Source organism: Ascidia mentula, chromosome 2 (assembly GCF_947561715.1).
Source record: "Ascidia mentula chromosome 2, kaAscMent1.1, whole genome shotgun sequence".
NCBI classification, from domain to species: domain Eukaryota; kingdom Metazoa; phylum Chordata; class Ascidiacea; order Phlebobranchia; family Ascidiidae; genus Ascidia; species Ascidia mentula.
This window is the reverse complement of record NC_138567.1, coordinates 18290665-18315196: the sequence shown is the minus strand read 5'-3', so window position 1 is coordinate 18315196 and position 24532 is coordinate 18290665. Positions and strand designations below refer to the sequence as shown.

Genomic DNA, 24532 nt, shown 5'->3' with positions numbered 1-24532 from the left:
GTCGACACAAATTGCCAGGGTTGCAACCAGCTGCTGCCCCGTCGTTCCAGCTTACAACCGTCAGACATTTAATGAGCAGTTTTTAACATGGATTAAACTTTTGGCAGAGCCTGGTTTTGTACGCCAGCTTAGATGCTGTTAATAACTGAACTAAGTCTGCTTTGCGTGTTCTTTAAGGTAAACTAATTTGACTTCATTGGCAGACTTGCTTTATTTGAAAATTAAAAGACACATTGCAATATCAGGCGCCAGCAGTAATTAAGTAATCAAGGCGTTTTAGTGAAGGAACATTTTAAAGACAAAAGAAGTACAACACGTTATACTGACTTTTAGGAAGCTAATTTCCAAGAGAGCGTGCTTATATACCAGCGTGAAAACTAGCCTGCGTGAGCGAGTTATTGTCATCACATAATTTCATGCCAATGTGCGCGATGGGTACGTTGCGAAAAGCACGACACCTAAGGCCTGTTGAATTAAGGTCATCTCTTCAACACCTGCATTTTTTATTTTATTTTGTTTGCCTCATTGGGGTTGAAGTCCTCGCACGATTTTTCTAGTTACCAGTAGTGATGTGTTGCGCCGGATCCGGGTACCCGTACCCGGCCGGATATTGACCAATTTTCAATACCCGGACCCGGCCGCATAATACACTTATTTTTACCGAATAGTTGGGAACGCATTTTCGTCCTAAAAACGCACAAACATTTCGCAAATTACTCGTTTTTGGGACCCAGTCTGTGATACTCGCCGACGTAAGATTTTTCTGTTATTTGTTATTAAGGTTTTTCGTGACGTGTTATACCATATTAATAAATGCCCACGTTTATTTGTTTCACTCATGACAGGCTAACCTTAACATAGCATTCTGTTTGGCAATCAAACATTTTTGCCATACCGATAAAATACACGAATCGGTGTTAACAAACTGCCGGATCCAAATTATCCGGCCGGATTTGATTGATAACTATCCGGATCCGGCCGGGCCGGATAATTTGAAACTGGGAACATCACTAGTTACCAGTAGCACAGCCAATGTCAGCGGGTTGTGCGGACGGCAAAAGTTGTGCTGTTGGTATATTGCATGTATGTTTTTGATGATTTGGCCAGATTGTTAACCGACATGCGTGTAGCCAATCTAGAATAACCACCTTTGGTTCGTTTTTTTTTTTAAATTTTGATGGACAGTTTACTGTTTCGTGATATGTTTCCTTCTCCAGTTAAACCTCACCCGTTACAAAGCATTTTTACGACTATACACCTATACAAGTTTTCCTGAAACCGCGGCGCAAAATCTACACATCCACGTCCAAGCAAAAAAGATAAAGTTCGTGGCAATGCCTACTTCACGGCCTTTGTGTAAAAAGGCGTCATTACAATGAAGCTATTATCTATACCTACGAACGACGCAAGTCAGGAGATACGCAGAGCATGCCACGACGGACGACTTTGTATGTGTAGGACTGGATAACTGCGCGCGCATATATTAGTTTTCGGAAAACACTTTTTGTCCGGTGGGGAAGCTGTAAGGAAATCGGTTTGTCTTAACTCGAAACCTTTGAATATTTTTCTTAAACTTGGTCTTTCGAAACCGCTTTTCTACTTTTTTACATTTAGGGGGAGACCGGGGATAGCTCGGACGGTTTTGGGAAAATTGCTCATATTTTTTTTAAATTATGAACTACATTCTTAAATTTTATTTTGTTGTAAGTAGTAAAGCATTGCTCAAAAAACAAAAGGGTTTTGGTTCGTTTTAGCTCACTGAAAATTCTCATTCAGCCAATTTTTTAAACAGGTCTCAAATGTCCGAAGTCATCCGGTACCGGGGTAACATCGGATATGACCGGGGATATCTCGGACAGCAAGTTTTAAACAGACGTTTTTTTGTTTATTTAACAAATATCTGAAATCAAACTTGGCGCAATGTCACCATTGGGGCATTGGCGCATATAATATCATTCAAGCTTTCAGGAATCGGGGCGTGGCCACTTATCGTTTCGACCATTCCACACGTTCATGCTTTGGGTAACTCGTGTACCTTTACGACAGCACGGATATCATAGATTTTCGGGTCAACAAACGATTTTTTATCTTTGGGGCTTTTTCTTCCTGTCGAAATTCGATTATTTCATAGAGCCTCTGTATATTCTCTTCTATGACCTGATAATTTTTCATAAAACTCAAAAAGTGTGGTCTTCTGGCGATTTCTTGCCATGATGTCCGAAGTATCCCCGACCACGTGACGACATAGAAATTATTAAAATATGGCCGTATTTTTAAAGGTTACAAAAAATCACCATTGGCCTATCCAAGAATAGACATATGAATATGCAATCAACCAAAAATTACTGCATTTTGATTAACTGTGACAGATATATAGCCTTACACATACAAATTGAAAAACTTGGTTTCACTGATAAATTGACTTTTTCGATTATAATTTTTTAAGCAGACATGATTTAATTTCAAAGTTCCTGTTAACGTTTGATGGAGACATAAAGCTTTTGTATCAGTGTCTTAACAATACCTAATTGTAACGTAAAATACCTGGTCCGAAGTATCCCCGTGTCCGAGGTATCCCCGGTCTCCCCTACACCTCGTCTTTCACACGCCTTCGCTAGTTTTTTGCGCTTGCTTTGCGTGTATCATATTGTGCTACTTCTTTTAAAAGTCTCCTTTGTTGCGTAATTCAGAAACCATCTTTTTGTTTCTGCCTCGTCTTTGATATCGTCCTATATATTTGCGACTCTTTCCACAGATAAACAGACCATCACTTTTGGTCTGAGACCGAACTGAGGTCCAAGAACAGATAATCGGTGAGTGGACCTGCAGCCAGCAACTTGTCAGACTAAAACTTTCTTAACAGACTTGATGGGTCGCGGTATTCCGACAAACCATTCGCGCCCCTTCAACATTTGTAGACAAGAACTGATTGAAAAAGACTTATTGTAGAGACTCATGACTCTGGTGATGTGCGCAACTTCAGAATGTATTAAATTTATTTATAGATGCCCAGAAAAGCATCCCATGCCGTATCAGAAAGTACAATCATAAGTTGCTATTAAGTCATTTAAACTGGCTTTTTCTGTTGGACACACATACGAACATTTTGCATTCCGAAGCAGTTTATTACAAAAGGTGAATACCCAAAGTAAAAAGAAAATACTGATAAATAAAATCGCAAATTTACCACAAAAACATGATTTATTACAAAGCACCAATATTAGGAAATTCTTTTAACTTTTCTGGAAAATCGTCCTTGTACAGCACCGGATCTGCCCGAAAATTGATGCTTTTTAGGGGCAACATGCCATAAGCTTCTATAAAATGGTTCATGCATTCAGTTCTGCAGACAAAAATAGAAATGTCAATAAATACTTTTTGTTTTTAAACATTGAATTGCAACAACCAACAATAAGGCGTCACATGATTTTTGCAACTTGTTGGTATAAACCTTTAGTTCGCGAGCAATCAAAGATATGCATTTCATAAAAAATTTACACAAATTTTATAGGGTCTACCTTTCCACCATATGAGATTCATCCAGAGATAAACTGCCGCCCGTTGTACACTCCGAGCACTTGAACTTTTTCCGAGGTGTAACTTTTATTGGAGCTTTCCCAGTGTGGTTACTTGCAACAAAATTCATGGCAATGTCTTCACAGTTCATATGATCATCAACCCAATCTCGAATGTCTCCTGGCATTCTGTATGAAAATTACCCCATTGTTGAGTTGACAACATAATTATGACCAGGTGACAACTCATCATGCTTATTATGTTGCCATCTACAATAACTGTTTAAAACATGGATTTAAGTTTCACTAAAGAATCAATTTTGTTTTACCAACCAAAGAGGCAAAATTTAGACTGACCACTTTAAATACACACATAAGTTAGTGCTCTCTTGTCAGCACAAAAGTAAACTACTTACTTGTATGTGTATAGGTAATTGAAATAGTTGTGATAAAAGGCAGCTCCAGTTAGAACAATTGAAATATTATTTTTCCACTCAGATTCATAGCGAACTTTTTTGTTGGACGTCCACATATGCAATCGGGGAGGAAATCCTACAATTCTGTCAGGGAATTCCCTCCATACCTGATCAACATTTCACATATTATCAGTAAAAGTTGACAGATCATTTGAAGTGAGGCAAGTACTGTAGGCATATGACATTGTAATGTTACTTCAATTGCATATTTACTAGTTACCAAGCTATTTGCAATGCACACATTTGACAAATAGCCACCTACAGCAACTACAACAAACGAATGTTGTCAATAGTTTCAAAGGTAGATTTTTATACTACAACAGTAGATCACACACAAATGCATGTACAAAGTGCCATCTATCCCATTGGTAGAATAGAGTTCAAAAAAACACTTTTCTTGTTAACCAAATTTTTGAAAACAACCTGAAATCCAAATTCAATTTCATCAGCACTCAACATAATGATGTCATCATCAATTGACAAAACCGCCTCTGTTTTTATATCTTCATATGGAAAAAACCTGTGAGCAAAAAGTGCATGTGCAATAAAAATTTATTGTTGTTTGGCAGAAACTTACCTGTTGCTTAACTTGTTGCTGGCAGTTTGGGTAACTTTCCACTCATGGTCAATGATTGGCCACTCATTTCGTGCTGGAAATGACTTCTGTTGATTATTCCACACAACCAAAATCATTTTTAGACTGGGAACTTTATCTATTGCTAAAATCAACTGAAACAAGCTGTACACTCTGTCGTAAGCAAGAATTACCGCAGTAAACCCTTCTAAAAAAAACATGGATATCAGTGTATAAATAGTTTGGTTACAAATATAAAAAGTAATGACCTTCTTTAGATGAAACTAAAGGTAATGGAAGAGGAGTCTTAACACTTCTGGGTGTGCCTGTATTCCAATCGTTGTAGGAAAGAGCATTTTGGGGAAATACCCTATCATTTATTATTTGAAAACTCGTCAAAGTGGAAGCAGTAAGAGAATTGAAATATTCTTTCCAAAAAAACTTAACCTATAAATACAAACATTACAATAAGGTAGCAAGCTATTTTATCAACCAAGAAAACAAAATCTTCATACCTGCTCTTGCATTTGCCGTATTTTTGAGAGTGGAATTTTTTTTACAATAGTCATCACATCTGGAAGAGAAGTTTCTTGGATCCGAATAGAGCTTCGGGTCCAATCCAATACTTCAGAGAATGGCAAAACGTATGTATCACAAGCTATGACAGGAATGCATCCAGCACCTAAAGCATCAGGTAATGTCCACTGTCCAAGGTGCATAGTGGGCAAAACAAGGCAAAAAGTCCCTTCAGTCAACACCTGGAGGTTGGTGTGTTCAAAACTCGTGACTAAACATGTATATTAAATAAATAAAACACACTTGAGGGTAATCTTTTCTGATGTCGCCATCACATCGGACTGATGACAACGGGACGTCATCTGGCACATTTCTGCATTTTTCCAACAAAAGAAGATCTCTATTTTCAGCTGCTACTTTTTCCAAAAGTAATCTGCTCCAACAAAAAAGGTTGTATTTAATAACAAATCAGTAAAACACATACATGCCTGAAATCAGCATGGACATTGGGTTGTGCTGCAATTAATGTCCATTTACGTAAGGTTGTGAAATCTTGTGATGTGATGGGAAGTTTGTAGCTCAAAGAACTCATTACGGGAATGCTGATGTCAAACTTGCTTCGGTATGTCCAATGTGAAAACCCTCCACCAGCTACAATTGCTTTTCCATGCGCTACATCAAGTGTGGTGCTAAACTCAGGCGCAGATCCTGGCAACATGTTAAATAACACATGATTTTTTCCATAATTCCAATAGGGTAACGATGTTAGAAGACTACTCATTTTGTCAAGGTCAAGGCCATTTTGATTGAGTAAATCAATAGGAGGGACAAACAAGCATGCTCTGTAAATAGAATGTAAACATTATTTGACCCTTTTACAATAAAGTTTTACTGCCATACTTTGAAGGATCATTGGTATAAAATTCACTTGAAACAATTGCCGTGTAAAGCTCATAAAATTCTTTGCTAATTGCACCATTGAGAACTTCCCCATTTTCATCAACATACTGGTTGAGTGGATACACATAAACTTTTATTTTGGATGAGTCATCTTCATTAACACCACACCTAGAATAATATATTCTTAGTGCAACAGGTTTAATAAGCAACCAAGCGAATTATAGTGTTTTGCACAAATAATTTTTAAAGGTAGAAAGCAAAAAAATTTGTTAAATTGATTACCTGTAAACATCAAAGCAATTATACATCTTGCAGTTCAAGTCAGTCTTGTCTGCTGATAACTCACTCAGGTGAACATAACTTTTGGGAAGATTATGAATTAAGTGAAGATTCAATGAGGATATCTCAGGCCCCCATTGTAAACTTGTGTTGCTTGGTATCAAAAACCACAACAACACCACAACTACTCCAATCCCAGTTATTACAACAGTAGAAAGTATTGAAGATTTAGGCATTTCCTAAAGTTGAAAATTCCTTTTTAAACTAAGTGTTCGATCCAAAACAATTACCGGTATATTTTTTGCACAAGCCACCAACGACTACCAAGAACAAATACCACAGCCACAGGGAAGGGAACTAGAGATCTAAGCTAATTAACCAGAGGGATGTTAGTTGACAAAAAAAATCGCCAGTTTTGACAAAAGTTTGAACGCGGGTTACTCAGCCATCTTACAGGGTATAGCGACTTGATTTTTTGCCCGTAAAATAGATCATAGGTTTGAACTTTCCAACGATATAAAAATTAGAACAAAATTTATATTAATATTCGAATATGAATATAATACATTTACTTTGTCATAACTGTGAATAAACATCGATTACCGCTGAAATCCTTCAAATACAAATATTCTTTAGCGTCCATATGGTATCTTATAATTTAAACTTTTTTCGCGAACATTGTTAAATTTGAGGAACGAAAACCATACCCCCCATACTTTTCTATCTTTTTCGCTCGCCACGAACAAGTTTCGGCCATGCAACCTTGCACAAACGATTACCGCTGAAATCCCGTTACTCAAACAACCTTGCAAACACGGAAAATACTACTACACCGGGTCACAAAGTTTTTTCCAAACTTGATCCACATATAAGTATGTGTAAAACAGAAATCTGTGCGAATTTTAATGATTAGGCGTGAACAGGGCCACCGCCTGTTATTTTTGTTTATAAATAACAGTTGAAATACTACACGAAATCGTAGCTTTAATATTCGCACAGATTTCTAAGTTACATAGGCTTATATGTGGATCATGTTTGGAAAAAACTTTGTGACCGGGTGTAAAAGTATCTTCCTGCAAACACACTCCTGCTGTAACATCGAAAATCACTCATGCGCAACCCTAAGTCACACAGTATACGTAATTGAATTTGAACACAATGTCAATCAGGCCTTTTATGTGACATCACAATGCAAAATAACCTTTTTCCTGCAGCCATGCTTGGCAGCGTTGCCAGTTGGGCGCTTTTTACGCCCAGTTGGGCGTGTTGTCTTGGGTGTTTGCGGTTTGGGCGCATTTGGGCGTCTTTCAGAAATTTAAAAATTTGATAATTAGCTCATTAATTATGGGACAAACCACTGTTTCAGTCTTATTTTAAATACTACAAACTGACCACACAACGATATGACCTCATAATCATACTGCAAAGACGACTGTGATCAAAATATAATGAGTGTTACAGGTGTTGCGGCCCGCTCAGCGCTCACGGTCTTAGTTTACGGTTTGAGTGTTCAACCATAATCATAAAGTGACCATTGGTGTACGTAGCTGATATGTGTAAACTTCATTAACATTGGGCGCATTTGGGCGTGTTGTTTTTGCAGAAATTGGCGCTTTTGGGCGTACTGAAACAAAAAATTAGGCGCTTTTTGTAAAAAAAACAACATCTGGCAACACTGATGCTTGGTCAAACTGAGTTGTTGAGGTGTATTTAATGTCAAGTTTATAGTCCTGAAGCTAAATTTGTCTTCATTCTATTTAAAAAAGTTAAATAAGTTAGCATTATCAATTTGATTGGTTCGTTAATATTATTTGTGATCTGGCTCAAAACTCCGGTAAGAATTTTTATTGACACAATATCATTGCATAACTGGGATTATAAATGTACGTTTTCTTCACAGAAAACAGTGTACGTGTTCGTGTTGTCAAGGTGACTGTGCCCGTGTGCCAAATACACGCGTTTTCGGGAATTGACATTCCTTCTTGGTGTGACGACGGCGCGGTGCCAGACGTGCAAATTCTGCCGTTACATTAAAATTTTCGGAGATTTTCTGAAACAAAGTTTCCAAGAAGTTTTACTTTTTGACGATCTGTGAAGTAATGGATATAACCATATCTTCGCTTAAATCGCCGGAGTCTACACGGTTGAGACCTCTCGCCGCTCAAGTCGTACCGTCCCATGATGAGATACACCGTTATGTCGATAAGCTCAACAGTTGGTATGTGGTGGCTGAGACAGGAATATTAAATAAGGACCACTCCCTACTGTAGTATTAGAAGGAACCTAGCGGCCCTAGCGGCCCTAGCGCACCTGTAGTATTAGAAGGTTGCCCAGCAAATGCGTTTGCTATGAACTCCATGATTTCATCGGACAGAAATTAATTGTCAAACATTGTCTTGTTAAGGCACGGGTAGTTCTCTTTTGCGGTGGTGCTTTGACTAAATTTTCGGAGATTTGCTTCAAATGTTTTGTTTGGCAATTATCAAGCAGGCTAATTGTCCATTATTTCAAACATTTTGCCCAAGTGGCAAAACGTTTCTTTCATTCGAAAATCTTTGTCTTATAAAGTTTTGTTGCAGGATCCTCCCGGTTCAAAAATGTTTTCTGGGTGGTTCTTGACGATTGTTTGTTTGTCTGATATTTGAGACTATTTTTCAATAAAAATCCGCTTAACTTACGAAAACCAAATTTCGCATTATTTATTTAGTGTTGCATAAAATATTTTCCGTCAAAATATTTTATTCAAATTTTCTTAAAATTTGCATTTGCAAAATATGATATACAACGTTTCGATAAAAATGCTTACAATTGAGATTTTCAGGGCACACTAAATAATATGCTGATATGTCGTTAGTAAGTATATGTTACCATAGTATACCCATAGTAATATATGTAAATACAGGCAAGAGGTATTATGCTTCGGCGATTCCGCTATGTATCTTATGTGTTATTGATTTCTTTCGTACAAAAAACCTAAAAAAGTTCGTAAAAAGTTTCTTGTTTCACTTTAACGTATTTACCCAAAGAACTTTAGATATTGTTAAGATTTGTCATTTTTCCTCAAATTTGCGGTTTAATAGTATAGACTACCCCTATTTTTAAATAAAACTTTACTTTTTCTATAAACCCATCTATTTCAGTACAATGCAAATTTTCTGAAAGTTTAGCATGACAATATTAAGATAACTTTTATATTTTTAAGAGTGCTTGAAATGTGAGAATATGAATAGCTGCGGGGATGAAAGTTTTGAGACAAATCCAATGATGTCAGACAATGCAGTTTTAGATGATGATACAGAAGAAGAATTGCAAGAACAGTCCTTAATTGCATTACATCAAGTAACACAAGAAAGAGCAGGCATGGAAGAAAGTGTGATAGTACAACCGGCTGAAGAAGTAATCGAAGATGCTGAAATGAGTGGAGCAGGACTTATTGGTTCTAATGAAATGCTCATACCAATGCCACGGAATTCTGCTGGTAAAGATATTCATACAACCAACAAGCGAAAGAAAGCAAAGAAAAGCAAAAAACTAGATGTGGACAAAAAAGCTGCAAAAAAGTGGGAGCAAAAACAAGTTCAGATCAAAACTTTGGAAGGTGAATTTTCTGTCACAATGTGGGCTTCAGGTATGTTGAACAAGTTGGTGATGCAAGAGCTATTTCGTTAAAATTTATCAAACAACCTTTTATGCTTAGCTGATGATCACCGAAGATTAGAGAATGAGGACTTGAATGATGAATATGCTGCTCTTGCGAACTTACCTGCTGTAACTTCTGCTGATGAAACTTCACCATCACTTGCTCCTCATGTAACTCCTTTTTTGTTAATGATAATAATGTATTTATCACACAATATTTACAAGTTATATCAATCATTTATTATGTAGTTGCTGTAGAAATATTGCTGGTTAGTACAAAAGTTTGTTTCAGGTAGCCAATGTATACTTTTTTATGCTTTATTGATGTAATTTGGTTACAGCAGCATAACCAAAAGTTTCTCATCACCAGTTAAACTTATATAATTAAAAATCATGGCAACTTACAAGCAAATGTCCTAATTTTTTTTATAATATTTTTTGTGCCATATATAATTTATTCTTAGTTTATTTATTGCAAAAGAGTCATAAAAAATTTTTTACGAAAAAAGTACATACTTTTTTTTACCCATAGTATAAGATTTTGTTAGAACCTGGCACAAATGTACATATTATGTGTGAGGTAAGTCATTGGCGTAGAGTTTTGCACATCAACAGGGGTGCGGCGAATAAAAAATACTAACTTCAGAAGGTCGTTTTCGCGACGAACTCGACAGTCGATTGTCTCTACACAAATAATAAAATCTTTCTTAACGTTCCTCACCAACGTGATTTCGCCTTTGTTGCATAATTATTGGTCGCGAATACGAGGCAAACAAAACTGCATGTTAAGAACCTTTGTGAGCGTAATCAGTAAATAAATGCGCCTTTTTTTTTGCTGCGGTTTGAACCGGCAAAAGCCGAAAAGATGCGATTGTGTTGCTAAATTTAGAAAATGTCGCGGGTGCGCTGCACCCCCAAACACTCTACGCCAGTGAGGTAAGTAATCCAATTTTGTAGATACGTTATGTATGTAATGCAAGAAACTGTAGTAGATTAAAGACTGAAAATTCCACTTTATTCCCTAATTTTTATTGCGAAATTATAAGAATGGATGTTAAAATGTAAATCCCCCATCCATCTGGAATGCCAAGAAATCCATTTCCTTAATTTTTAGGTCATCAGTAGGCGAATTGACCTCTATTCTATTATTAGTCTTGACACAAGTATATTTGGTGCACAAATAGCAAACATTAAAACAAAAAATTTTTACTACAGCAAAAATGCAATGGTGCATGTGATTTTTTACCACCGATATAGTTGTTGTTTTATGTCCTCAAATATTTGGCTTTGGCCTAAATGTTTTGTCTGATAAGGCAATAAAATGTGGTTAATCTGGAAATTGGCTCAATTCATATGAAGCTGAATGTACAAATAATACAGAATCACCCGCATTACTACACAAAGTTAAGCTTAGTTGTCAGTATCACTGAAAAAATTCTAGTCTAGTTTTCCTGATTACATACGTATAAAATACACAAATACTATTTCTGGTTCCTTAATTTTGGCTGGAATCCAATTTGCAATTTTGTATTTGTAGAAATTAAGGAATCCTGTGCAGTAAACTTTGATTTTCAAATGTTTATAACAAACCAACTGACTCTGAAACTTCTGACAGTTTCAAATTATTGACTTACTTCATGATTCTATGCAGACCACAGGAAGTAGAGATGGAGAGGATTATGAATATCTAAGAATTAATAACGAGCTTTCATCTGAAGTTTTACAATCCGGCAACACTTCGCAAGTAACAGGGTGAGTGTTATGACTTAACTTGGGGTTTCTTGTTTGTATAATTATTTTGATCCAGTAAAAGTGGCATAGAATTGTAGTAGTTTTGTCCACAAAAATATTGACTCTTCCAGATCAAATTCAAAAAGCAAAGCAAAGCGACTTAAGACTGAGGAAGTTCAGAGAACTGTTGCTTGTCCACATGATGTAAGTAACAACCATTAAATTTATTATCACAGTTTTGGATTTTGTCTGTGTTGTTGGTAGGGATGCAGCAAAATGTTTCGTGACAATGCTGCAATGCGAAAACACCTTCATACTCACGGGCCCCGGGTTCATGTTTGTGCCGAATGTGGAAAGGCATTTGTTGAAAGTTCCAAATTAAAGCGCCACATGTTGGTCCATACAGGCGAAAAACCATTTCAGGTAAACGAGTATATTGTATTTGTTATTTTTTGTGCCACGATTTATGTTTTCATGCTTTGTTCAGTGCCCATTTGACAGCTGTGGTAAAAGGTTTTCATTGGATTTCAATCTTCGGACACACATGCGAATTCATACAGGAGACAGACCATATGCATGCCCATTTGGAAACTGTGACAAGAAATTTGCCCAGTCAACAAACTTGAAATCACATATTTTAACACACGCGAAAGCAAGAAAGAATTCATCGAGTTCATCATCGGCTACTTCACCCCCACCTTGTTGGTCTTGAAGCAAATTTTTAAGGCAATCTGTTTTATGTACAGTTATTTTTAGGTTGCTTTTTTTACTTTACTTGCACAAATCATGGACATAAAATGTTGCATTGACTATGTGTTTTAAGGGCCATTATCACACAAGTGCAATCATAAATTTTTTATTGAAATACAATAGAAGGTAAAACAACCAAACACTACAATTCAAAATGTGTATATATTGGTCTAGGAACAGTGTAAAAATGATAAAACACTATAAAATGTGTATTTGCGTTGGAGATATTGGTGATGTGATGTTCCTGCAAAGATGCATATTTCACATTTATCCACAACAACATTGAAAATTGCCTAAACCTAATTGTGGCGTGAATTGAAGTATTGAGTGCTTAGATCCACAACAGTAAAAGTTGCTGCATTTACAGGAAAAGCACGAAGCAGTGTAGAGGTGATTCCCCTAAAAAAAAAGTTGGAATCTAGTTGTTGCTTTTTCTTATCAACTGCTCACCTAAAAAACACTGCAGACCCCTCTCTTCTTTGCATTTGTTTGACACAATCAATAATTCCGGAGTACTTGTATGGTTTTCCCCCTGTACCGTCTGCTTGAATGCGTGATTTAATGACATCTACAGGATATGTGATTGCCCACGAAACCATGCCAGCAAACCCTCCTGCCATAAACTTTTCAAAAATCCCTTCCTACAAAAACCATGTATCACACTGAAGGCAAAACATGCTTGCACACATGGATTGTCTTGCAAACAAAATTTTGTAAATCTTTTACCTTTAAAACAGTTGAGGTCAAAATGTCGTATGTTGCAAAATATGAACCGAAGGCAGGGGTTTCGCGTGTTAACGTTATAATCATTCCCCTGTAGCAACCTTTTAAGCCCTCTGCTTTAAAAGTTTTTCGCAAAACATCAACGGAACTTCTGTAAACAACCTGGCAAAAAGGTAAACATTTTATGAATGCCGTTTTAGGCAAAATATATTTTTCTCTAAATAAATCGATCTGAGCTGTCTGAAGATCGCTGTGTTTGGATTTTAATACATTTTATGAATTTATCAATATTTTTTCAGTTAACTTTTCAGTAAAGATTTTCTTTTCTTTGAGACAAAACTATCAAAAAATACATTGCATAATGTTGAAAATACAGCTGATGCTGAAAAAGAATAATATAAAAAACATACAATTTTTCATGCTGACAAGAATGGGTGTTTTAACAGGTGTACAAATTTGTATAAAAAAGAAAGACGAAGAATTAAAATGGCACCTTGTCCTTTACAACTCTCGTGCCAATACCTTGGACCTGCATTTTTGTTTTGGCAAGTTCCATTGGAGCACAAACAAAACTTTGAACAGCACCAGCAAATGCCCCACTTATAAAATGTGTGTAGGTGGTGTTGCTTCCGAGGGCCTGTATCGTTTGTGCTTCCACTCCAAACACAATGGCATTTATTAGGCCTAAACCCAATAAAGGGGAAGACATCCCTTTAAAAAGACCATAAACCTGACAAAACAAAACATCAATGTCATTTGTCCCACTAAAATTTCACATTAATTACATTTTTACATTGCAACACATTAATGATAAAGTAAACAGGTTAATATATCACTCACAGTCTCTTGATGTACAATAGTTCTGAAGCAATCCCATATTCCCCTGTACTTCCCTGGTAGAGTTTGCAAACGAACCTAAACATGATTGCGTTACAATCAAGATAAATAAGTAATTTATATACACAAACATTACATTAAAACAAAATATTTATACAAACCATTACAGGATTACCAAGAAACCCGATGATTCAAAGAAACAGATACAGACTCTGAAAGAATGGAATTGCCCAAAAAGAATGTTCACAAACCCAGTTTTGGGGAATGAACAATATTCAAAAGTACCAGCAATGCTTTTTTGTCAAAAAAATGTCAATCAAAGTGTTTTACCTTGATAGTGTCAAATGGCTGCCCAACCAGAACCCCAGCAACACCTAAATCATAAGACTATATCAGAATCTAGATTATTTTTTTTATCAAGCCATACCCACCACCAAGGCACCCTGACAGATATTCCACATATTTCATGACGATTAAATTAGGCAAGACATGATCAAAATGAGGTAATATGATATGTTCAGTCAAAATTTTATGTCCATTATTACAAAAAATTAAAAAAGCATTCAAAATTACATGACCACTCTGTTGAAAAGATACATTGTTTTTGTAAGTATAGGCCTAATGACAATTAAAATTTGGTACACGATGCTTTAATTTCTATGTGTCATGTGAATATGTGGCCAACGTCAAACCACTGGGGTGTTCCAAACAAAAAAAAATGTCATGATAAATCGATAAAAAATACAAGTAAGAGAACTAGTTTTACTGTGACAAACTGACAACAACTGCTGCGTACTTGACTGACCCACACAACATAATAATCTCTTTTTCTAAAAAGAGATTTGCATCAGTGCTCACAGTTTCGTGCAAGGACGCATCAATTAAAAAAATGCACAAGTGTTGTTTTATTCTCTGACCTATCCTATTGTTTTAAAAAAGAAAATGCAACACAGGTTTACATTTCTGATTTATTCTTTAGAACTTTTTTTAATGCAAAGTAAATACAAGCCAGTAAACGCAGCATTACAAGCCAGTGTCGAAAAATGTCCAATTTGATTTTTACCTAGTTTTACAACAACATTTTCATGCAGATTCAAATTTGTTTAATGCAGTCCAAAATTGATTGATTGAAGATCAGCGTCAGTGCAATCATTGCCCTACATATTTCGACTCTTTTCGCAGATGAACATATTGAACTTGGTCTTATGATTAGCTTGGGTCGTGGCCATGGATGATCCTACATGCTGAACTACACCGACAACCGTCATCCGTTGACCCAACATTCAAAAGATTCAACAAATTGTCCAAGACCCTGCTTCTGTAGTAATGAAAAACTCTCTAGTTGCAAAAACATTTGGAATTTTTGGTTTTGTTGTTTTACTTTTGATCAAAAAAATTAACTGAATCAGGTTTCGTTCATCCGTGAAATATATTATAGGCTACTTCCCTTTTTTAAACTGACCACAGATAAGTATGATATTGATCCTTGATCCAAAGGTGAACATGATTTGCAAAATATTCGCAAACAAACGTGATGGACAATTTTTTCACGTAAATATTTGCGGTTTACATCATTTAATAAATATCGAGCACAACAACATAGTGGGTCACTGAAATTCAAACTCCTTGACTGAAAACTGAAAATGGGTTTTGACCATCAGGTATCATGATGAATACAAAACTATTCGTTCTTCCGGTGAGAAAACAACAAATATAAACTTTTTTGTTAAAAAGTTTGTATTTTGTACGAACGACTAGGCTTCTTTAAAGAATAAAAACAAACCCCAGTAGCAAACCCAAAGGCAAAAAAATTACGCGGCGAAAACGAACAAAAGGGCGCAACAGCTAAAACACAGCGGCACATAAATCAATATGAGTCAAGCAGCCAAACATGGGAAAAAAGAGTTAAGAATGATTACGAGCAGAATCATGAAACACAGGCGAAAGTACTTTTTTATCATTACAGTTTAAAACATTATAAGCTTAATAATTTTCCACGAACAACCGTTTTGCCAAAATTGTTTCTTGTTTAATTACTTCCCCCTTCCAATTAATACGGTGGTCGATGCCAAGCATTTGGGCACATAGAGCAGATTTATTAGGTTCGACTGCCTTGTGTTCTAATACGGGACGTCAAATTACGTTTTGTCTGGCCAATGTAAACAGTGTTGCTCGCCTGTACGCACAATTACGGACGAGTGCTTTGTTGTTTTTCACCGGAAGAACGAACAGATCATTTATCTAATAGGCCAAAATCTAATAGAATAATGACAAGAGAAAACAGTAATAGCAGAAGGTTTTCAGGCTTGGCAGCCCAGGCAAGGCAGCCTAGCTGAATCAGCCACTTTTTCCTAAAAAGCCGGAGCAAGACTTTAAAAATTAAGCTCCCGGTGGGGTTTGAACTCACGACCGTGGGCTAACCAGGCCTAACGCTCCACCAACCGAGCTACAGGAGCTCAGTGGTTTCACAGAGTATATTGTGGCCAAGGTACACTGGTGCGCAAGGGCACAATTTGCCAGGCAACCCAGGTGTCACGTAAGAGGAGGGCGGAAAAGAAAAGGAGCTGATATCGAGTCAACGTGCGTTCGAAACAATAATATACATTAGAACATATATTGACATAAAAAACGTTGTACCAAGCAGGTAAAATAATGGAGTGAGAAAAAATTGACGTAAAAGAAATGTGAAACAAATGAAACGTGAAAGATTAAGGTAACGTTTCAAAATCACTCGTGCATAACCCTGCGTCACACAGTATACGTAATTGAATATGAACACAATGTCAATTTAGCCTTTTAAGTGACGTAACAATGCAAAAGAACCTTTTTCCTTCCGCAATCCTTGGTCAAACTGAGTTGTTCAGGTGCCACGTATAGCGTGCTGTATTTAATGTCAAGTTTATGATACTGAATGTTGCGCTGCCCTTGACAGTCAGACGGGCGTGACTGGTTGCGCCCGGACAGTGCAACAGACGGGAATTCTGCAATGGTTCTTAACACGCAACACTTCTTCTTCAAAAGGAACGGGTCAACTTTATTCGGAAGGCGCTGCGGTTTCTACACAACACGCGTTGAATTAGCGACCAAAAACATTGAAATTAAATGCACAATTCTGCTTACCGAACTATTGTGGAACCAGTCACAAAAATATCGGCTTCTTCCCAATTTCACACAACAGGAAACAACGTTAGCAGATTCAACTTGCACTTAAATTGTCTTATTCAAATAGAAATAATATTAGTTTCCTACAGCAGTGCACGACAACTAAACTAACCAAAACTAAAACTTAGCCAACAACAGTTCAGGCATGCACTGGGGTTCTACGGGAACAACGGTACTTGTGACGTAACAACGGTACATTGTGCTGACGTCAAATTATTAATACATCACATAACATAGTGGCGATGTAACACTCCCCCCCAAAATGTGGGAATAACATGAAAAAGTTTACAAACACATCTCCAATATCGTGCGTATCGCGGAGAGAAATAAGTGTCCGATGGTATCTTCGGAAGACCGAGCAGTTAACCCGGAGTTCATCTAGCAACCCGAGCTGCCATCGCTCGGAATGGTTGAGGAGGTCTCATCAGAATCAACGATGCGACACAGTTTTGTTATAGGGCGCCGAAAGACACCGCTGCTCGTCCGAACGAGTACAGTGTGAACTTTTCCATTTTCATCGGGGTTCGTCTCAATGATTCGACCGATCGACCATTTCGAACGGCACTCAGATTCGCACACAAGTAGGACGACATCATCTTTCTTGAAGTTGCGATGAGAATCATGCCACTTTGGACGAGCAGTGATAACCGGCAGGTATTCTCGCATGAACCTCTTCCAGAAATGGTCAGCAAGAAACTGCACCTGACGCCAACGCCGTCTTGCGTAGCAATCCCCTTTCTCTGCAATCGTCGGAGGCAGGTTGGGCGATCCTCTCATCACCAGGAGAGGGTTCGGGGTCAGCGGTTCTTCGTCCCTATGATCAAATGTCACCGGGACAAGGGGTCTTGAGTTGATTATAGATTCAGCTTCCACAAACAAGGTCTCCAGGACTTCATCAGACATCACCTGGGAACCAGCAAGCGAGGACATAATTCGACGAACAGAACGAATCATACGTTCGCAAACGCCACCCATGTGGCTTGCAGCAGGAGGGTTGAATGACCACGACGTCTGTTTCTGAAGCAGAAATTCAGAGATTTGAAGCTGGTTCCATGATTGCAACGACTCTCTCAGAATTTTCTCTGCACCAACAAAATTTGTGCCATTATCGCTGAAAATATGTTTTGGTGCTCCTCGTCTCCCAATGAAACGACGAAGGGCAGCTATAAACGAGTCAGTAGACAAACTGTGGGCAACCTCCAGATGAACAGCACGGATTGTAAGGCAGGTGAATATGCAACCGTAACGTTTTACTTCGCTGCGACCCTGCTTCACCAGAAAAGGACCGAAATAGTCAATTCCGACATTGGAGAACGGAGATTCAGCGATTCCCAAGCGAGCCGACGGCAGATCGGCCATCATCTGCCGACCCGGTTGAGCATTGCGGCGTCGACAAGACAGACATTTTCCAAGCACGCGCCGTATACGGCAACACCGCCCTTGATGATCCAGTAGTCTTGTCGAACTGAAGTCCAGGTGTGTCCCATCCCGGAGTGTCCAACTCTTTCATGATGGGCCAAGATTAATAGGTCAGTCAAATGCGAAGAATGAGGCATGATTGCAGGATGTCTCGCGTTGAAACTAATCGGCGCTTTGTCTAAACGTCCACCAACACGGAGCACTTGATCAATCAGAACAGGGTTTGACTTGTACACGGAACGACTGCAGTCAGTCTTTTTCAATCGGGAATTTCCACTTAATGCAGAGAGAAGTGAAGCAAAGCTTTTCCGCTGCTCGTACTTGACAAGTTCCAACTCGGCGATCTTCAACTCAGACAAGTCAATATTAGTTGGCGGGACAACTGATAATTTCCTTCGATGTACCAAAAACATCTTAAATCTCATCCACCAAACCACGGCTTTCTTTAATCGATGTAGGCACGAGTAACGTTCAATGATTCGATCCATGGGGTGCTTCGGCTGATGTACGCCAGCAGTACAGGAGGATGCAGTCTTCCCCATCGGATTAAATTCCTCAGGAACATCGGCAGCATTTGGCAGTTGCGGCGGCCAGTTAGTTTCTGGCTCCAGGAGAAACATTGGGCCTTTTAACCAGCGACTCGAATTGACAAGAGCATCAGCGGGTAGACCTCTTGAAGCATCATCTGCGGGATTTAATTTTGTAGGAACGTGTTCCCAATTCGTAATGTCGGTCAGTCGCTCAATCTCTGCCAGGCGATTGGCGACAAAAACTGGAAACCGTTTAGTTGCATTTCGAATGCTTAACAGAACAGCAGTGGAATCACTCCAGAAAACTGAACTTTCAATGGTCAAGTCTAGTTCCTTTCTCATGAGGCGATCCAACCTCGCAGCGAGCACAGCAGCGGTGAGCTCCAGTCGAGGGATCGTCTTCGTGTTCAACGGGGCACGTGATTTTCCAATCAGAAAAGAACACATCACTGTCCTGTTATCGTCTTCGATGCGAAGATATGACACGGCGCCATACGCATACTTAGATGCGTCAGCGAAATGATGCAGTTGATACTTCAATGGAGGTTTCAGTTCCGAAGAACTGAAGCAACGTGGAACGACAACATTGCTTAAGTGAGGCAACTCAGCAACCCACCTCTTCCAATTATCGGAAATCAAATCCGGAATGTCGTCATCCCAATTCAGTTCCAATCTGCACAAGTCTTGCAGCAATAACTTGGCCCTTAGAATCACGGGAGATACGAAACCCAGAGGGTCGTAAAGTGAACTGACAGCTGAAAGGATTCCTCTACGTGTGTGCGGCCTGCTCGGCGGTTTGACTTTGAACCGAAATGCATCCTCCGCAACAGACCAATGGACACCAAGGACTCTCTGTTGCGTAGAATCATCGAGGCAACGCGATTTTGCAACCTTTGCCCCATCATTTCCGGGAACCGACTCCAAAACGCGCTGTTCGTTAGAAAGCCACTTTGTCATGCGAAATCCTCCTCTGGCTAGCAGGTCTTTCAAACGAAGACGAACAGCAATAGCAGTTTCTATATCCTTGACGGATGCAAGGCAGTCGTCCACATAAAAATTGCGCCGTAGAACGGATTCAACCTGTGGATCAAAGTTTTCACCAAAAAAATTTGCGGTCTGTCTCAGACAGAAGGTGGCGCAACTCGGAGAGGACGTTGCACCAAATAAGTGCACTTTCATCCGGTGAGGCGTCGGTGTACAGGTCAGATCTCCACCGGGCCACCAGAGAAATCGAAGTGCATCGCGATCACGGGGTTCCACCCGAACCTGGTGGAACATTGCCTCGATGTCGGCAATCAAGGCAACTGGCTGACAGCGAAAACGGGTTAGCACGCCAACCAAACTGTTTACAAAATCAGGACCTTGCATCAGTGCGTCGTTCAGTGAGACGCTTCTGTTTCGGGCAGCACAATCAAAGACCACACGAAGTTTGTCAGGCTTGTGTGGGTTAAATACTGGGTGGTGCGGCAAGTACCAGATGCGATTGTCTGTCACGACCTTGTTGTCGGGAATTTCTTCAGCGTATCCTTTGGATATGTACGTTTGCACCGTGTCTACGTATCCCTTTCGCAGAACATCGTTGTTGGACAATCGTTTTTTCATACCGACCAGTCGCTTTTCCGCCATCTGGCGGCTGGGTGGCAACTTTTCGATTCCAGGTCTCCAGGGTAATGGGAGCTCAAAATGTCCATCTTGGTGCTTCACCGATGCATCATGTCATAAACAATTCGATCTTCCCTGGATGTGGGCATGTCGAATACTGATGTCCCGTCGCCAAAGTCGCTCTTCTACAAACACTCTATCTCCCGTTGGAACATGACTTGTGCAACCTTTAGAAAACGGCCATGTGCTTGGCCCCTTGCAGACGAACCAAGTGCGGGACCAAAGAGTGACCAGCCAAGAGATGTCTTTACAGTACAAGGGGTCCCCTGCGGTCCAGAACGTGTACACTGTACGTGGAAGGCTGCGGGGTTATCGGCTCCGATCAGTATCGTCACAGTTCCCCCTTCCAAACGACGCAGGGGCAACTCCTTGAGGTGATCGAACTCGGCAAGCTTCTTCGCATCAGGGATCCTATTCGGCGACACGGGAATTTTGTCGATGGACAGCACTTCCGGCAACAACAACGGCTCTCCGTCATCAAGCGGCATGACGGTGAAGGACACAGTGGAGCCTTGGTACACTCGCGATTGATCTGTCAGAGTGCTCAGACAAATCTTTCGATCCTTGGATTGCAGACCAAGTTTATCAATCAGACCTTGTTCGCAAAACGTAGACGTAGAACCTTGATCAAGAAACGCGTACGTATTTACCTCGATGTCGTTGTGTTTGACCTTTACGGGAACGACGTTGAGGTAGACTCCGCAGTTGTCCGTTGTAGCTTCCATTATCGTTGCCGATTGTTCTACCGGCGGAGGCTTCGGGGCAGGGTTCTCTGTAATCTTGCCGGGTCGCCTCTTCTGAAAGGCGCCATGCAACTTTGTGTGGTGAAAAGTGCCAGTGCAACCCTCCACCGAGCATGGCTTGCGAATCGTGCATTTCCCGCAACGATGACCTGAACAAAGACATTTAAAACACAAGCCATTTGTGACAACAAACTCGCGTCTTTCCTGGGGAGACATTCCGTCGAATTTCGGGCACTTGGGCAAGTCGTGAGGCTTGTTACAGCACGCACAAGAAACGGGAGTAGGTAGGGTTTGACTTCGCGGCTGACTGGATCCTGACGACGAAACGTTGTACGCAGCAGCACGAGAAACCTTCTTTACCGAAACAGGGACGGGTTTTTCGCGCACGCTTTCGTAGACTGCTTCGACACCGAACAACGAATTGGCGATAAGCGATCGCTCCACGACAAAATTTGTAAAGGCAAGATATCCAGCTTGGGATCCAGTCTCGTCGAGCACTTAAACGGAACGTTCGATCCACTTCTCTTGAAGCCGGAACGGCAGTTTTGGAATTAGCTGTCTTAACGTGTCCAGGGAGTTCAAGCTCGCGTACTCCTCGATATCTTCGAGTGAGCTGCGACACTTTTCTAACAGGTCAGAAAATTCCATCAGGTCTTTTGGACGACCTTGCTTGATTGGCGGAAATTGTTTGAGCCGACGTTCACATGCGTTGGCAATAATATGGGGTTGTCCGTAATCGTATTCAAGTCGGGAACGGGCTTTCGAGTATCCTGAGATCTTATCCTTGCTGTAGATCTCAAGTTTAGCAGCAATGAAGTCTTCGCAGAATTGCAACAAACAAACTAGCCGTGAATCTTGGGACTTCGTTCGGCTATGAACATGGGACTCAATAGCACGAACAAATGACCAGTAGTTCAACGGATCACCATCAAACTTTCTGACCGCGGGCTGGGGCAAAACGATTCGCTGTTGTATGAAGTCCTCTTCTGGGACGTATCTACGCGACGGAGAGACAACATCCTGTATGTTCGACGGAAAGGGATCGGGACCTTGATATGACTTAGCAACGGGTGCGCTGACAGATTGCGGGAAAAACGGCTTCGTATCCACGCAAGTTGGGTGTGACCATGGCACGACAGGGACAGCAGGTTGGTAAGCATTTACTGGCGCACTATTGAACTCAGGTCGAAGCCCCCCGACAGAGGAACTTGTCACGGGAGGATGTCTTGGGTCACACAGCAGGGGATTTCCAGCAATGGATTCTTCCTCCCACGCACGTACTTCAGCCTCAGCTATCTCAACCTCATCGTTTTCTTCTTCGTTCAGCATCAAGTTCTGCTCGACGCCTTGCAAGGTCAGCATCAAGTTCTGCTTGACGCCTTGCAAGTTCAGAATCTTCATTGACTTGACGCTGTGAAACCCGAGCCAATTGAAGTTTAACACGAGCGGCTATTCTTTGACGGGTAATCGAGGAGGTGGAGGAAACAGAGCTATGTACGTCAACATGTGAACTCGACGATCGGCTTGATATAGTCTTCCGACGCCCAGTTGACTTCTTGGCGTTGGCAAACCACTCCGCCACACGAGAATCGAGTTCACGTTTTGCACGCTGGCAATCCTGTCTTGCCAGAGCCAATTCTTTGCTGTTTTCAGCAAGCGGCGCATAGGCATCAATCAGGTCGGAAAAACACTTCTCCAGCTGTGGCAGGTATTCCTTAACAAGAACAGCGTTGTCAATTTTCAGCATTAACTCTTCAACATGCAGACAAGATTGTTGCCATGCGTGCGCGCAGCTGGATACTAGCAAAACCGCCGGGTCCTCGACGGTGGAAGACGAAGACGGTGAAGCAGGATCACACATTTCGAATGGTAATAAATCCAAATGGTTCGAAACGGACTGAGAATAAATCCAATAATTCGAAACGATGATAAGGAATTAAATAGTTCGAAACGATGTTGCGCTGCCCTTGGCAGTCAGACGGGCGTGACTGGTTGCGCCCGGACAGTGCAACAGACGGGAATTCTGCAATGGTTCTTAGCACGCAACACTTCTTCTTCAAAAGGAACGGGTCAACTTTATTCGGAAGGCGCTGCGGTTTCTACACAACACGCGTTGAATTAGCGACCAAAAACATTGAAATTAAATGCACAATTCTGCTTACCGAACTATTGTGGAACCAGTCACAAAAATATCGGCTTCTTCCCAATTTCACACAACAGGAAACAACGTTAGCAGATTCAACTTGCACTTAAATTGCCTTAAATTGTCTTGTTCAAATAGAAATAATGTTAGTTTCCTACAGCAGTGCACGACAACTAAACTAACCAAAACTAAAATTTAGCCAACAGTTCAGGCATGCACTGGGGTTCTACGGGAACAACGGTACTTGTGACGTAACAACGGTACATTGTGCTGACGTCAAATTATTAATACATCACATAACATAGTGGCGATGTAACACTGAAGGTAAAGTTGCCTTTATTCTATTTGAGTAAGTTTGCATAGCAATATCAATCTGATTTGTTTGCTGAGATTATTTGTAATATGGCTAAAAACTCCGGTAAGCAAAATGTACGTTTTCTTCACACAAAACCGTGTTCGTCTTCGTGTGCGTGTGACTTGTCTGTGAACTTGTCTGTGTCCGTGTGCCAAATACACGCGATTTCGGGAATTAAGATTCCTTCTTGGTGTGACGAAGGCCAGAAGCGCAAATTCTGCCATTACATTGAAGTTTTCGGAGATTTTCTGAAACAAACTTTCCAAGAAGATTTACTTTTTGACGATCTGTGAAGAAATGGATAAGACAATAAACTCCGCTTGAATCGCCGGAGCCTACACGGTTGAGACCTCTCGCCGCTCAAGTCGTACTGTCCCATGATGAGATACACCGTTATGTCGACAAGCTCAACAGTTGGTATGCAGTGGCTGAGACAGGAATTTTTAATAAGGACCACTCCCCACTGCAAGTAGCCAAGTCCCAAATTAACAAACGCTACTCACATTTGCAAAATATGTACGGAATGTATATTGCCTCTTGCGAAGACTCAGAGAACCGCGCTGTATGCGAGGACTAGT

The 24532-nt window shown here is 40.1% G+C and overlaps 4 protein-coding genes and 1 pseudogene across 6 annotated transcripts; 1 reads left to right on the top strand and 4 right to left on the bottom strand.

Annotated features, from left to right (window-relative positions):
- Window positions 1–3110: 3110 nt before the first annotated feature.
- On the bottom strand, window positions 3111–6586 carry LOC145888406 (exostosin-2-like). 2 transcript variants are annotated; one of them, XM_082979145.1, is made up of 11 exons: window positions 6264–6586; window positions 5982–6149; window positions 5570–5923; window positions 5385–5514; window positions 5081–5323; window positions 4835–5012; window positions 4569–4770; window positions 4415–4511; window positions 3932–4098; window positions 3519–3704; window positions 3111–3343 (listed from the first exon to the last, which is right to left on the bottom strand). In XM_082979145.1, exons 1-11 carry the CDS (start codon window positions 6494–6496, stop codon window positions 3205–3207), a joined length of 2097 nt encoding a protein of 698 aa, XP_082835271.1. In that variant the 5' UTR covers window positions 6497–6586; the 3' UTR covers window positions 3111–3204. The 2 variants fall into 2 exon arrangements, with proteins under 2 accessions (XP_082835271.1, XP_082835270.1); XM_082979144.1 differs by having other exon boundaries at window positions 4569–4773; window positions 6264–6585.
- Window positions 6587–9405: 2819 nt separating this feature from the next.
- Window positions 9406–12342, top strand: LOC145888380 (uncharacterized). Its single transcript, XM_082979118.1, has 6 exons — window positions 9406–9888; window positions 9958–10070; window positions 11551–11651; window positions 11762–11834; window positions 11895–12053; window positions 12118–12342. Exons 1-6 carry the CDS (start codon window positions 9483–9485, stop codon window positions 12340–12342), a joined length of 1077 nt encoding a protein of 358 aa, XP_082835244.1. The 5' UTR covers window positions 9406–9482.
- Window positions 12343–12470: 128 nt separating this feature from the next.
- Window positions 12471–14518, bottom strand: LOC145888381 (mitochondrial basic amino acids transporter-like). 2 transcript variants are annotated; one of them, XM_082979119.1, is made up of 7 exons: window positions 14372–14518; window positions 14271–14314; window positions 13944–14018; window positions 13597–13833; window positions 13086–13265; window positions 12831–13021; window positions 12471–12779 (listed from the first exon to the last, which is right to left on the bottom strand). In XM_082979119.1, the coding sequence occupies exons 1-7, from the start codon at window positions 14406–14408 to the stop codon at window positions 12680–12682; spliced, it is 864 nt and encodes a 287-aa protein (XP_082835245.1). In that variant the 5' UTR covers window positions 14409–14518; the 3' UTR covers window positions 12471–12679. The 2 variants fall into 2 exon arrangements, with proteins under 2 accessions (XP_082835245.1, XP_082835246.1); XM_082979120.1 differs by having other exon boundaries at window positions 13107–13265.
- Window positions 14519–17480: 2962 nt separating this feature from the next.
- Window positions 17481–18461, bottom strand: LOC145890300 (uncharacterized). Its single transcript, XM_082981312.1, has one exon. The coding sequence runs from the start codon at window positions 18459–18461 to the stop codon at window positions 17481–17483; it is 981 nt and encodes a 326-aa protein (XP_082837438.1).
- Window positions 18461–23317, bottom strand: LOC145890298 (uncharacterized; annotated as a pseudogene).
- Window positions 23318–24532: the final 1215 nt, after the last annotated feature.

What these genes read in the sequence shown, in the direction of transcription:
- LOC145888406 (XM_082979144.1), bottom strand. Translation starts at nt 6,496, where the DNA reads ATGCCTAAATCTTCAATACTTTCTACTGTTGTAATAACTGGGATTGGA. An exon ending in AGCAACAAGTTAAGCAACAG is followed by an intron (nt 4,512 to 4,568) that starts GTAAGTTTCTGC and finishes TTTTGCTCACAG; the next exon opens with GTTTTTTCCATATGAAGATA. An exon ending in AATTACCTATACACATACAA is followed by an intron (nt 3,705 to 3,931) that starts GTAAGTAGTTTA and finishes ATTTTCATACAG; the next exon opens with AATGCCAGGAGACATTCGAG.
- LOC145888380 (XM_082979118.1), top strand. Translation starts at nt 9,483, where the DNA reads ATGAATAGCTGCGGGGATGAAAGTTTTGAGACAAATCCAATGATGTCA. An exon ending in TGTCACAATGTGGGCTTCAG is followed by an intron (nt 9,889 to 9,957) that starts GTATGTTGAACA and finishes TTTTATGCTTAG; the next exon opens with CTGATGATCACCGAAGATTA. An exon ending in CACCATCACTTGCTCCTCAT is followed by an intron (nt 10,071 to 11,550) that starts GTAACTCCTTTT and finishes GATTCTATGCAG; the next exon opens with ACCACAGGAAGTAGAGATGG.
- LOC145888381 (XM_082979119.1), bottom strand. Translation starts at nt 14,408, where the DNA reads ATGAAATATGTGGAATATCTGTCAGGGTGCCTTGGTG. An exon ending in TCTGTCAGGGTGCCTTGGTG is followed by an intron (nt 14,315 to 14,371) that starts GTGGGTATGGCT and finishes CTTATGATTTAG; the next exon opens with GTGTTGCTGGGGTTCTGGTT. An exon ending in AGCCATTTGACACTATCAAG is followed by an intron (nt 14,019 to 14,270) that starts GTAAAACACTTT and finishes AATCATGTTTAG; the next exon opens with GTTCGTTTGCAAACTCTACC.
- LOC145890300 (XM_082981312.1), bottom strand. Translation starts at nt 18,461, where the DNA reads ATGGCCGATCTGCCGTCGGCTCGCTTGGGAATCGCTGAATCTCCGTTC.